The sequence below is a fragment of the Pezoporus occidentalis genome, unplaced genomic scaffold (genome assembly GCF_034315485.1).
Source record: "Pezoporus occidentalis ecotype Australia unplaced genomic scaffold, CSIRO_AGI_Poc_V1 ctg6, whole genome shotgun sequence".
NCBI lineage: Eukaryota > Metazoa > Chordata > Aves > Psittaciformes > Psittacidae > Pezoporus > Pezoporus occidentalis.
In genome coordinates this window covers 9,154,497-9,167,629 of record NW_026915943.1, presented here as the reverse complement: position 1 = coordinate 9,167,629, position 13,133 = coordinate 9,154,497, and the positions used below count along the sequence as shown (strand labels likewise).

The 13,133-nt window shown below is 39.1% G+C and overlaps 1 protein-coding gene and 1 non-coding gene across 7 annotated transcripts in view; both read right to left on the bottom strand.

Moving 5' to 3' along the window:
* Nucleotides 1–13,133, bottom strand: part of CEP295 (centrosomal protein 295) — a 40,102-nt gene that overhangs the window by 15,007 nt on the left and 11,962 nt on the right. For 3 of the 6 annotated variants that reach the window (XM_062639320.1, XM_062639318.1, XM_062639315.1), the window contains exons 9-17: nt 12,173–12,397; nt 11,982–12,085; nt 10,213–10,425; nt 9,295–9,392; nt 8,139–9,195; nt 7,002–7,173; nt 6,722–6,874; nt 5,006–5,212; nt 1,366–1,472 (exon numbers count right to left, since the gene is read on the bottom strand). In XM_062639320.1, the coding sequence (XP_062495304.1) occupies nt 1,366–1,472; nt 5,006–5,212; nt 6,722–6,874; nt 7,002–7,173; nt 8,139–9,195; nt 9,295–9,392; nt 10,213–10,425; nt 11,982–12,085; nt 12,173–12,397 (2,336 nt within the window). The remainder of the gene's footprint in view (nt 1–1,365; nt 1,473–5,005; nt 5,213–6,721; nt 6,875–7,001; nt 7,174–8,138; nt 9,196–9,294; nt 9,393–10,212; nt 10,426–11,981; nt 12,086–12,172; nt 12,398–13,133) is intronic. The other 3 variants (XM_062639319.1, XM_062639317.1, XM_062639316.1) reach the window with 2 other exon arrangements.
* LOC134174419 (small nucleolar RNA U2-19) lies at nt 121–204 on the bottom strand. Its single transcript, XR_009968635.1, has one exon. It is a non-coding gene; the product is annotated as a small nucleolar RNA U2-19 (small nucleolar RNA).

Sequence of the window (13,133 nt, the reverse complement as noted above, 5' to 3'; positions counted from 1 at the left end):
CAAACCATTCACACCCTATGTCACAGACACATCACTCCCCAACAGTCCCTTCCCTTCAACACACTCATTTGCACACACACACACACACACACACACACACACACACAAGGTTATAAAGCCTCTCAGAGCTACATACAAATCATGACACCTGGAAGACTGTTTTATCTTCTGGTGGTCAGATTTGGCTATTTCTCATCACAGACCTACTTCAGTAGGATTGTAGATCTCAGAGGGACACATATGCAATACATGGAAAAAACTCAAGAGCTTTACATGTACTTGCAATACTGAGCCTTCTACATGCAGGAGATTGACTTAAAAATATAATTTAAGAAACTAAAATATACAAAATATCCTGAACATTCTCTTCTTTAATTTTGAGGTAAGCTCTACAAAGTCACAGAACAGAGAATGAGGGTTAGATGTGAATAATTCTTCCAAACTCTTAACTAAAATGTGCACTGAGAAAACACAAGACAAAAATTTAAGAAACCCTTCCCCTACAATTTCATTATATACCACCTTATATTACTTACCACACACATATAAACCATGTACATTTAAAAGTAATTTCATATATACATAGCATTTTTTAATACTATTTTTATCTCCTGACAAAACAATGGGATCTTTGGTGAAGGAAGAGCAGGGGATATCACTGGCATCGATTTTGGCAAGGCTTTTGACACTGTCTCTCACAACATTCTTTTATCCCAGTTTGGATGTCACAGCCTGGATGGATGGATGGTCAAGCTCAGAGGACGGTGATTAAAGCATTACACTCCACCTGGAGGTGGGGAACAGTACGACAGGGCTCTGTCCTAAGACCTGTCCTCTGACACCTTTGGACATGACCCAGAGGACAGCATGACCCAGAGAAGGACACCATGGTTTTATCAGGTTTGCAGATAACACTAGGCTGGGAGAACCATCTGGCATGCTAACTGGCAGGGATGACATCTAGAAGGACTTCATGAGCCTGGCACTGCAAGAATGTTTTGAAACCCAGTGAGAGCAATGCAAAGTCCAGCATCTAGGAAGAAAGAACCACACACACCAAGCCAAGCTTGGGCCTGCCTGGGGACCAGCCCTTGAAACAGGACCCAGGAGTCTTGGCAGACAGCAAGCTGAGCATAAGCCCCTGGTGTGCCCTGGCAGCAAAGAGGGTAAGCATCCTGTGCTGTAGGAACAGGAACACAGTGGGTGGTAGATCCAATGCAGTGATTACATCTTTCCACTTGGTGTTTTGTTATTCTGGCTGCCTCTAGAATACTGTACCCAGTCTTATCTCCCCAATATGAGACATAGATTTTATCACAAAGTAGGGAGTAAATTATATTATACGATTATTTTGATATGACTGACCATATTATGAAGTCTGAACGATGGTCCAGATTGTGCTGTAGCTCCCTCTCCAACTTCAGCAGCAAGAACTGGTGAATCTTGAGCCACTTGAGAATCCTGGGACTGATCTGAACACAAATGTAATAGAAGCAATAAGGCACAGAAATTAACTTTAGAGTTCATAGTTGGCAATTTTCATTTGAGCACCAGATGGCAGCAATACTCTACTGCCTCTGTCCTCACTATCAGCACTGATTTTGCTCATCCTTACCACTTTCTTCTCACTTACAACATACTTCCTGCTCCACTGTAACACCAATTTAACTGGCAACCAGTGGTTCTCCTTGAGCAGGCTTCCTAAAATTTATAACAAGCATGAATGCTCACTGCAGAGCACGCAGGAAGGGCCAGAAACTCATGCTTCAGCTTTGCAGTATAAAACACAGCTTTGCTAGTGTTACTGCAATTATTTAACTGGGCTGGGGGGTGAATCTTCTGCCCTTTACAATTACGGTGATTACAAAGAAAAGCAGACATTCTAAGCACATCAGAAACAATGAACTATAGGGTGGCCAGTGTTCAAGGCCAGGTCAGACAGGGCTTGGAGCAACCTGGTCTAGTGGAAGGTGTTGCTGCCCATGGCAAGGGTTGGAACTGGATGAGCTTTAACGTCCTTTCCAACCCAAACCATTCTATGATCCTATGACTAATACCACGGATCTGAATCGCATTTGCCATGATGCTCTTACTTTTATGTGCAAGATCAGTATCTCTTGTGCAAAGGAAGCACCGTATCAGCACAAGAAAAATGCAATAGCTGAAAAATCTAGTTGTTCCATTTTTCCTACTATACACAAAAAGGAGGGAGAATTTTCCTCTGAGACAACACCAGTAGTATCTACATGATGCGATACTTACATATCTCAGTAAATATGAAACATTTTGAAACTCATTTGGGATAGGTGAGAGGGGGAAATCTAAGGTTTCCTATAGCCATTATCATCTAGTAGACTTCTAGGAGAAAGTACAAGACATGAAAGGAAATATATCTAAAATATATTTGGATTAAAAGAGAAGTTAACTTATTCTTAACTCATTTACTATGTTATAACATTGAATGCTACTGACTGATCTGAAAACTAAGGGTGAAGAAATCCTCAAACAGCTTCTTCCTTCCCCCCCCAACTGTTCTAAAAAGCTCTAGCAGGCTTGATCCTTACAATTTCTGGGCAGCAACCAAACAGAGCTGTTGGCAATAGAATTTGCAAATTATATGGAGAGTGGATGAATGGTAAAGAAACACAGTAGCACTGCAGCATTAAAAAACATCCCAACCTTCTGCAAAGCTGTAGCTGTTGAACACTGTGCCAGCATAGATAGAATTATAAATCTAAAAGCACACAATGCTTAGACTGTGCTCTTAGATTTCTAAGACTAAGACTATAATCTTCAGTTGCACAGGAAAGAACTCTTAAGCTTTGAGTAGAGCCAGGTAGCAACAAGCTCCCGACTGGATGCAGCAGTCATTACTGAGCCTATTATACACGGCAGGTCTGCTCCTCCTCTTTGGAACAGGATACAGGAGACAGAGGACCCTGAAAATGAGCAAGGTCTTGAAGAAAATTCCTTGAATCAGCATGAAAATTGCAATCATATCCCCACCTGGTATTTAAATATCTCCATAGGAGAAAAGCCACACAGTACAAAAGATTTCTAAACTCAAAGTAATAACAAGAAGCAGCAGCTAGAAATGGCTGTCAGACATTTCTTTTATAGTTTGATAATAAATTTAAATGCTGGAACAAGCTTCCAATGAATCCCCCATTTCCCGATACCTTTCCATCAAGATTAGATATATTTCTGAAAGAAATTATATTCTTTTCTAAAGGGTATCAGCATGACAGGTTGTAATTTAGGATACATATGAGATGAGATTCAGACCTCTCCTGTATATAAATTCTATGGAGAGCCACGCTACGAATGTTTCATTACTATACTGTAATAACCTGCATTGTTCACATGATGTTAATATAACGGATGAACAGTAGCAACTGCACGCTCTAAACCAAACTATTTAATTAAAAACACAACATGCTCATATCTCATGACTTTATTACATTACTATCCTTAAAAGCTGTATTTAGTGATTCATAAAGGAGGGTTTGTCAATCTTCTCCCTCCAAAATAACAGTGCAAGGCTCTTGTTCCTCCCAGCTTCCTGACATCCACATGGGACTTTCATGTTTTAACCTCCTGGCCACCATACTGTGACAAAGGATTTGTATTTAAGAATTGAGCCTGTAATAGCCAGAACACATTTCCCAACAGGAACTGCAATAAAATAGCAGCAATTATTTTAGGGTGCAATTTGAAGAGACTGAACAAACCACTCAGTGAAGACAACATAAAAACAGGGATTAGTCCAAACCCAACTGTGTAGGCAAACAAAAAGATGTAGTTTGCACATTTGGTGATGGGTAAGACAGTCTGTCAAAACAGTGAACTATGGACAAATATTGGGGATTACTAAAAATGAATTGAAATCTTGGGTTAGGTTGGATCACAAAAAACAATGAGGCTTGGAATAACATCTGTATAGGGCAGCAATACGTGGAGATAATCACATCTGGAACATGGCTCAACAGCACCATTAAAGATGAATAAAGAGAGACAAGCCTGCTAGTATGTAATGAAGGAGAAGCGTGGAAGAGATGTATATCTCAAATCTTGTCACTGTTTTCAGGCTGACTTTCTAAGGGAATCAGGTTTATGCCATCGAACTGCCTCTCTCATCTGTAGGGTTATTCTGCAATTCCATATTAACAGTTTGCACTCTAGTAGCCCGTTTTAACCAAACTGCATTGGGAGGAATAAATACCAAGTGTCCAAAGTTCCCATCTCATCTTTTCACACATCAGTGACATGGCATGGGAGAGATCAGCCAGAATGGTGGCCTCACTGGTGGCACTGAGCTGCAGCACCGCTTTAGCACTGGTAACCACTCAATGCTGAGCATAGGGCTTCATCCTTCCCTAACCAGCAGCAGCCTATTTTATGTTCAGACATGCCTGCCTCTAAATTTGAGAGGGTTAAGGTTAGTTTTCTTCTTCTAAAACCTGAAACATTCACAAACCACTTAATACAAAACCATCTTTTTTCTTTCGATAACCAAAACAACTTAATTTACAGAATCAGACTAACTTTGTCCCATATGGACACAGCCTGTCCTCAAAAAAGTATGACCTTCGGGAGGAAGACGCACATGTGGCTTTCCACAGCAGTTTGCTCCCCATGCATGCACGGGATTCTGCTGGTTAAGGGCAGAGCAGCCAGGTAGTACAAAAGAAGTTTATTAACTGACAGTTCTACAAAGTACATGCCTTGGATTAGAAACTGCTGACTAGCAATAAAGCTTACTGCTGCATGGACTTTTGTTACTAGAATAGTAATGGGTCACAAAAAAAGGATAAGAACTCAATCATTCTGAGACACGTGCTTATTACACCCATGCTTACACCACCCTTTTTTGTATTTAAAATTGGAATAGTATTTAAATAGCACCATGTTCTTTAACAAGTCATATGCTACAAATAAACCGCAATAAAATTAGCAGCGCTGAATGGCATTCACAAAATTCCTTGAAGAAAGAGGATTTCCTCACCTGAATCGTGTGAACTTTCAGCAGTTACAAGCAGCACCTCTTGTAATAATCTACTGGGCCTTGGACTTCCACTGGAGATTTGCTCCTCAGAGTTTGTTATGCTCGAAGGTAACTTCCTGCCTTCTTTGTGACTGTAATGTTTCACATATGAAAACTCCCCAGTGGTCGAAATGGGAGAAGATTCTCCACCAACAGAATCTGTTTTATCTGAATTTAAAACATTTGTAATCAGTTTAGGTATAGAAATGCAGTGGTTTGCATTGCGTGAGGAATATTAAGATGCACATTCTATCCTACAGAAATAACCTGCTGAATCTGTACCATGCTCCATTTTAACAGCCGTACCAGGTTAGTAGAAACCTCTGCATTACAGCCTATGGATTATACAGGTTGAAAAATTACACAGGTCACAGACTTCCCAAAAATAATTCCTAGCTCAACTACAATATTCCATTCAGAAAATATTCAAACTGATTTTTCCACATTGCAAACCCACCAAAACTTTGAGTGTTTTTTCCCAAATCCAGGGGCAATAGAACTCCTCTGCTCTGGCTTCATGATTTCTCCCCAACCTGCCCCACACAATAGCTTTTTTGCCACTCAATCCAATAAAAAACTCCAGTTCAACTTCTAATACCTTCCATAAGAATAAACCACCTGTGGATCATCACGGGATTATCCAGAAAATGAGTATTCCTTCTAGAACTCCACTGGATGTATGTCACAAAACTTTTTGGGGATGTATTTTGATTTTAATCCTTTTTTTAATTAATGTAACACTAAGCCAAGTGCTTTTGAGAATATTCTTCAATCAAAACGTTCACCAACAAAACTTGTCTAATCAAGATACCAAATTGCTCCAACAAGAATTAATGTGTAGAAAGTGATGCTGACCAGCATTAATTACTTTGCTTTAATTAAAAAAGCCCCCGTATCAGCTGTTCCATTATTTTACTCCAGATGAATGGCAGCCTGACAGGCCTATAATTACTTGCACTGCTCTGCTTTGCCCTTTTCAAAACACTGGCACAATATTAAAACTTCTGTAAAATATGCATTAAATTTTAGCTATGAAGAGACTTAAATTCAAATGCTTACATTTAGAAAGCATCAGTTTGTTGTAGCTATTTAATTAACGTGCCTTACAGAGAATTAGGAAGCGTTGCACACGGACTTACAAAACAACAACTGCATTGTGTAGTTCCTCCCCAAAACTTTTACAAAGAGTGGTTTTGGTCTGGAATGGAAAAAAAAAAAACCTAAAAAAGTTGGTCTAAAAATTTCTGTAGAAACTTGATACTAACTCCTTCAAAAGATTTCACACTCACTTTCCATAGTACGCTCAAAAGCTAAACCTTGTGGTGGGGGCCATCAACTCTGATGGTTCTCTGCCCAATTATTGTACAGTTGTCTATTAACACACCTTGCACAACAGAGAAATAAAAAGGGAACTTCAATCATGGAATTACATTGACTTTCCTATTCTTGGCAAAATTTTGTTTTATGTTTCTCTAGCCAGACATTAATAGGATGAGCTCTTCTCAGCTATAACTCACTTTGTTACTATAAAACTTGTACCTTAAAACAAGGCAACGGTACCAGCTATTATTTCATAATCGATCATCTCAATTACTCCTCAGAAAACAGCCTCCATGCTTTATTTCTCAGGAACAGCAGCATTTATCATATATTTTTATATCCATATATATGTTTTACCTGCAAAAGAAATGCTGCAGCTCTTCGGTGTGTCTACTTCTGGTATAATACTAAGTTCATGTGGTTCCAAACCAAGCCCTAACTTGACTTTTGCCACGGGTGGTTTGGAAGATCTCCATTTCTGTTCTTTAAATAGAACTTCCTCAGTCTGTTCTGTAAAACAAAGTTTTGTAAGTTGCAATAATGCACAGATCTCAAATTAACTTGGGGAGATGGCAGAGAACTCCATCTCAACTGCAAAATGAGAAATATTATAATGAGAAATACTATTCAGCCTTACCAGTCTGCTCAGCTGGACCCATGTACTGTGAAATCATTTCACTTCCATGAAATTTACTCCTGCCACAACTCTCTTGCTGGTAGCTTTCCAAGACTTGGAAAAAGTCAGTCCTATCAATCCAGTCAGGTTTTTGTGCCTCTGTCATTTCTTCACTTGCACGGCTATGCCTCACCTTAGAAAGGCAGGAATGGGAAGCAACTGTATATAAGGCCATATTTATACTTAGTTATGAAGCCAGCATTTTCTTGTGTCTGCATTCCATGAAGGACAATACTGAGCACTTTGAGAAAGTACTTCAAGTAAGACACTGGATGGACTTGCTTAGCTTACACAAACATTTGGACATCCAGGTACTTTATTTAGCTCTACAAACCTCATCTGCTAAAATATAATTCTGTACATTGCCAAGGTCTCTGTTAGATTAGAGTTGAATATTTTGCATTTTTAGGAAGAAATATTCCTGAAAAATTTGCTTTTAGTTTTTCAGCTCCCAAATTCAGGAATTTTAGCTGCATGGAGGCTGTAAAAGCAACAGACAGGGACTCTGGGCAGCAGCTATTTTTCTAAGATGGCTTCTGTTTAAACCTCCTCCCCCCCCAAAAAAAAAAAACCCAAACCCAGCCCAGAATTAAAACAGGAAGGGAGCAAAAGAAGCTTCTCTAGAACTAAAAATGTACTTGGATTTTATTTCTGTTGCCCAGAAACAAGCAAGATTACAAGTCAGGAGTGCAGCTGCCAAACCATGTTCCTAACAGGTACACATAAAAAGAGAAACTTTAAAAAGGATCTATTCAAAACACTTCTGGTATCCTTTGAGTTATTATTAAGTATTTTTAATACAAGAGCTGAGGAAAACTCTACCTGCAGACACTTCTGACAACATAGCCATTTCAAGGGGCATTATATTCAGAGACCAAGCATAGTTCATACTCTTTCTGTTAGACTGAACAGAATGGCGCTCTTGGGGCTCGCAGAAGAGAACTGCTGATTGCAAACTGCAAGTCCTAATTAAAATTTTCATTATGGTAAATCACCTAAAACTGTCAACACTCCATGGGGTACTTTGCTAATTGGTAGCATTCACAAGTTTGATCACCTACTGGATGATTCGCCATGCAAAACATTCATAAAGCTCACCTGCTTGTTCAGTAATTCTTTCAAAGCCTCTTGCTGTCTCTGCATCTGTTCCTTCAGTTTATCTTGCTTCTGTAAAAGAAGTTGTTCTTGTATTTTCTGTCTAGAAAGAAGAGCTTCTCTTTGCGCATCTAGCTGTTCTTGCAATTCTTTCAAATACTTCTGCTGAGCTTGGATGCTTTCTGATGAGGCCAAGACTCTGTCCCTTAAATTCAGGATACCACAATAATTTAACAAAGATTCATCTCCCGTTTCTGATACCAAGAATTCCCCAACACCCTGGGCTTTAGGTTTCTCATGAGATAAAGTCATGGGTTCAGAAAGACTGAGGGGTTCTTCAAGCCTTGTTCTGATGGTGCTCTCTGCATATCCCTGCTGATATGCCAAAGAATCAACTGGGGCTGCCTGAACTACATGAGACTCTTCTCTAGCTTTTGTCTCTGTTTGCTGGTGAGATGATTCTCTGGAGTGCACCACTTCTGAAGGTTCAGAGGAGTCTTCTGCAGGCAACATGAATCTAACATGCTGTACTCGTGCTTCCGGTTGTGTTCTCACTGCAGCAACATCCTTCATGACTACCCCAGATGGTGACCGGAACCGAGGTGGTTCTCTGACATGACAGCTGGAGGTTTCCAGCTTTCCCACTCCTTCCTGTGAAGGATGGCCACACGGCAAGTGAAACTCTCCATGCTTCAATTTCAATGCTTCTGAAAACTGCATGTGTCTGCCAGGACAAATGTTATGCATTTGCTCTTCATGTTGCTGTGAAGATGAGTTTTCTGACATACACAATGGTCCTGAAAACACAGGTAGCAACCGTGCATGCTCTTGTGCATGAACTTGTTCAGGTGACTGGCACTGTGTGGGTTGTACTCCTTGCCTCTGCAGATATGCTTCCAGGACAGGCTTTAAATGAATTGATTTTGTGTCCACAGAGCTTGGAAGTGCTGCAGCAGACAAGTGTCTTTGTTTCAGTTTATTCTGATACTCCTGTAAATGCTTTCTACCTTCTTCAATGGTCTGTCTGTGCAGCCTGAACAGAACAAAAACACAAATCTTTCTAGAGTGGTGTAAAGATAAACAGCAATTTCAATAATCAAAGCAATTCAGATTATTTTGAAACGGGCAACTCAGACTTCCATTTCCTAAAGAAATGTACCTATTCTGCTGTAGAAGGCGTTGTTGGTAATTATGGATCATCTGTAAATGGCTGTCTTCTCCAGGACTCCTGGGTTCTGACACTGTACTGTTTCCAGCCTAATCAAAATAAAACAATTTTAATTGCACTTATACAAATAACTCACAGAAAACTATTAAAGCAACAACCTTCAGCTGTATGTTCTTTCTCCTAAGTTTACAGAAGTCACTGTATAGCCCTTTGATGTCTGTGAGCTTTCAGCCTGAGGCAATGAGGCTAAAGCAGTTTCTGGAACAGATGGCCTTCAGCTACAGTCTCTCTTGGCAAGTGTAGCGTGCACCATCAAAGTCAATGGTGCTTACAGCAGCTTAGCTCAAAGATGTAAATGTACCCAGTAGTAAACTCGGAGCAATGATCCAACAGAGCTGCATTTTCAAGGCACTCAGATCCTCAGATGAGTAGAGGTTGTGCATATGATTCAAGATTTTTAAAAATGATTACTTTCCCTAAACATCCTCCATAAATTCATCTCCTTTAAGTAGCTGCTTGAGATTTAGACAGACAAAACCACAGAGGTGAGGTCTTTCTGTCATTCTCCCCATGCCCCCATTGTTTTTTTCCTTCTTGGAAAAGGATACATGCACATGCATTAATATTATATGACTCTAAACACATTTTACTAACAGGTATTTTAAACAGACATGCTGCCTTTGGGACTATGCAAAGACAATCTAATATTGGAAGTCCAGTGATACCATGTGAAATATAGCTTCCTTTTGTTTGCTGTAGAAGCTTTTTTTATGTATGAACTTCTGATTCATAGCCTAAGAAATAAAAACTGGTTTTCCTGATTGCTGTGATTTAAAGCCAGCAAATGGCTCTTGATTTTTATAATAAGGATAATTAAATAGCTACACACAATTTTCTACAATTCTTCACCTCATGTTCCACTTTGTTCTGCTGCTCTGGAGAAGGAACACTATGGCTTTGTACCAGCTGACCTTGCTCTTCCTCGTCTTTTTTTCTCTTAGCTTTCTCCAAACAGGTTTGTATTTGGATCTTAAGAAGATCGGCCTCCAAACGTGCTCTCTCTTCTTCAATTCGTTGAAGCAAGGCCAGCTGTTCCTGTTTCTGTTTCTCTATTTGCTCATTCTATTGAGAAGAAAAATGAGGGTCAATCTGCAGAATGGAATGACAATGAAATAAAAGACCGCTCACATACAAACACCATACACAAAACTTTGTTCCAATTACAGCAGAAACCCTCTTGCTTGTGAAAGGCATTTCAGAATTGTCAGAGGCCTTTAAAAGTAGTTCCAAAGTTTACCAGAATAATTTTGTTTTACTGGCTAGACATTTCTAATAGTCCCTGAATCCATTTACCTTCACACTATTATCTGTTCTCAAATTAACAGAATGGATAAGATCAGAATCTAACTATTCAAGGTACATTATAATTTTCCAGAGACTGTAAAAGAAGCCTTTTTCTTACAGTGAATTCGAAACCTACTTTGCATTTTATAGAGCTTTTCATCAAGAGTTCACCACATTTAAATGTTAATTCAAACCTTCCAAAACTCCTGAAATAGCTAATGTAGAACCACTTTCAGAGCACTCCATAAACCTCTGAAGTGGTTTGTTTATTTTTATTCTCTTCCCATGTACCTATCAGCTACAAATCACTTAGACCCATGTGTTGCAACAGCATATGTACTTTGAGAATGGAAACAAGGAAAAAAATACAAGTATGGCAAAGATGAAATGGACAACAGCCCTTAATGAGCCAGCCTGCATGGGGATCTCAGGAAGAGCAACTAGAGAAAAAGCCAGAGCTGAGAACAGTTAATGTGAGCACAGCAATACATAACCCTGAGCAGGTGCGAAGTGGGAGAAAATGTGAAAGAAAACAACCACACTTTCAGAGAGGATCACCTGCCTTTCTTTCCCCCCCCTAAAAAAATACTACTTTGTCAAATTTGTATTTCCTGAATATCTGAACTTAAACTCTACACTTTGAGGCTGCACCAAGACCTGAATTCAACTTTCCTTTTCTTTTGTCAATTGAGAAACCACCACAGCAGAGCCCTTAGGTCTCTAAGGAGACAGCAAAACCTGTAAATATCATGAAAGGCATACTGAAATGACATATACATATAATAAAATAACACACAAAGTTATTATTTTCTCAATAGATGAGGCATTCCCACAGACACATGATTCTTGGTTTCTTATAATTAACTAGGAAAACACAGAAACAAAAAACACCTCGAAAACCCCAACAATAAACCACACAAAATACTCAAGGTTTGTAAATTTCTCCTGTCACTCCAAGCAGAATCCCACAGACCTTCTTATGCTATCACACAGTGTTCGTAAAGTTTTTGGAGTTGTGTACTATTGACTACATTCTCCCAAAAGCAAAGATATTAACTTACAATTGGGATTCAAATTTAATCAGTGTGGCATCCCTTGCCTATAGCACTTGTCAGATAGTAAGAAACTGTTTCTTTCCTCTGCAAATTCCAGCTGTCATTTAAAAATAGTTAGTACACAGAAGATAAGTACAGAAAATGTTACAGTAAGTTTTAAGTGCCACAAGCATGTGAAAAGCGTCCATAGCTGCTGTACAGCCTGTAGCATTTTTAGACTTTTGGAAATCACTATTTTTACACCATAACTGAGATAGGAGCGAGTATACACGCACTTACCCACTTTTGTCTCTCTTGCATTCTGATTTTAGCTGCTTGCTCTTGAGGATGGATTAGAACTGAATTTTCAGCTGCAACTGTCTTATCCAACGTTTTCACAGAGTCTAAAATACATGTTATTTAACTGTAATTGCAATCTTCCAAGTCTTTTTGCTCCTACACAAATTTTGCTGCAAGTATGTATTACATACCTCTGGCTTCACAAACTATGTTTTTCTGTTGCTCATAGTTCAGTTCTGAATCACACAACGGTCTCTCTTCACTAGCAATTGTGCCTGATTCAATAGTCTCAACTTCACTCTGAGTATCTTTTTCACTTTTTGATGTCCACTCTTCTTTTTGGCTTCTAATCTTGTTCAGCAGTTTCTTTAAGGCAAGTTTTGACTGAAGTTGGCGAGTTTTTGCTTCTTCATGATCTATAAAGAATATATGCTGTTGAGAGTTTTGGGTAATACGTATCTTTACATCATAAAAACAAAAAAAAACCCTCTTTTGTTGTTTTTAATTGCTTGCACAGTTGGACAAATAGCTTCATATTATGAAGTTCAAAAGTTTAACAGTATTTTCTCTTACCTGCAAGAGAGAAGCAGTACTTTGTCTCTGCACAACATAAAAGGAGGGCTAAGCTAGTTATAGTGCTCCACAGACAGACTACTAAACATACTGTTGCAGAAATAAGTAGTACCATTCCCCTGCCACCCTCCACCTAGATGTTGCTGCCCTCTCCTGTGTATTGGCACAATGCAACACGAAGAAATGGCCTGTGCCACCAAAGGGATGTGGTAGAAACACTTGGCCAAAAGGCAAAGTTCACCAACGCATTTTGTGTTCATATCATGTTACCCTGTACATGCCACAAGAGTTCATGCACACACATACCCGCTGCAGCCTACTCACAACATGGATCAATTCAATCACAAACCTGGACATAAAAGACATACAATAAGCTGACTTGCATACAAAGCCAAGCTTTAACTTTGAAATATTTCAAAACAAAATGAAAATTGTTGAAGTTCCCATACCAGCATCATCCAATGATTTACACTAATTATACAGGAATAATTCTGGCTAACAATGTAGTTCTTACAATTAAAAGTTATTCTCAGTATACCAATAAACTGAAGAATATTAGAAAAACAAGTCAATTTTTAA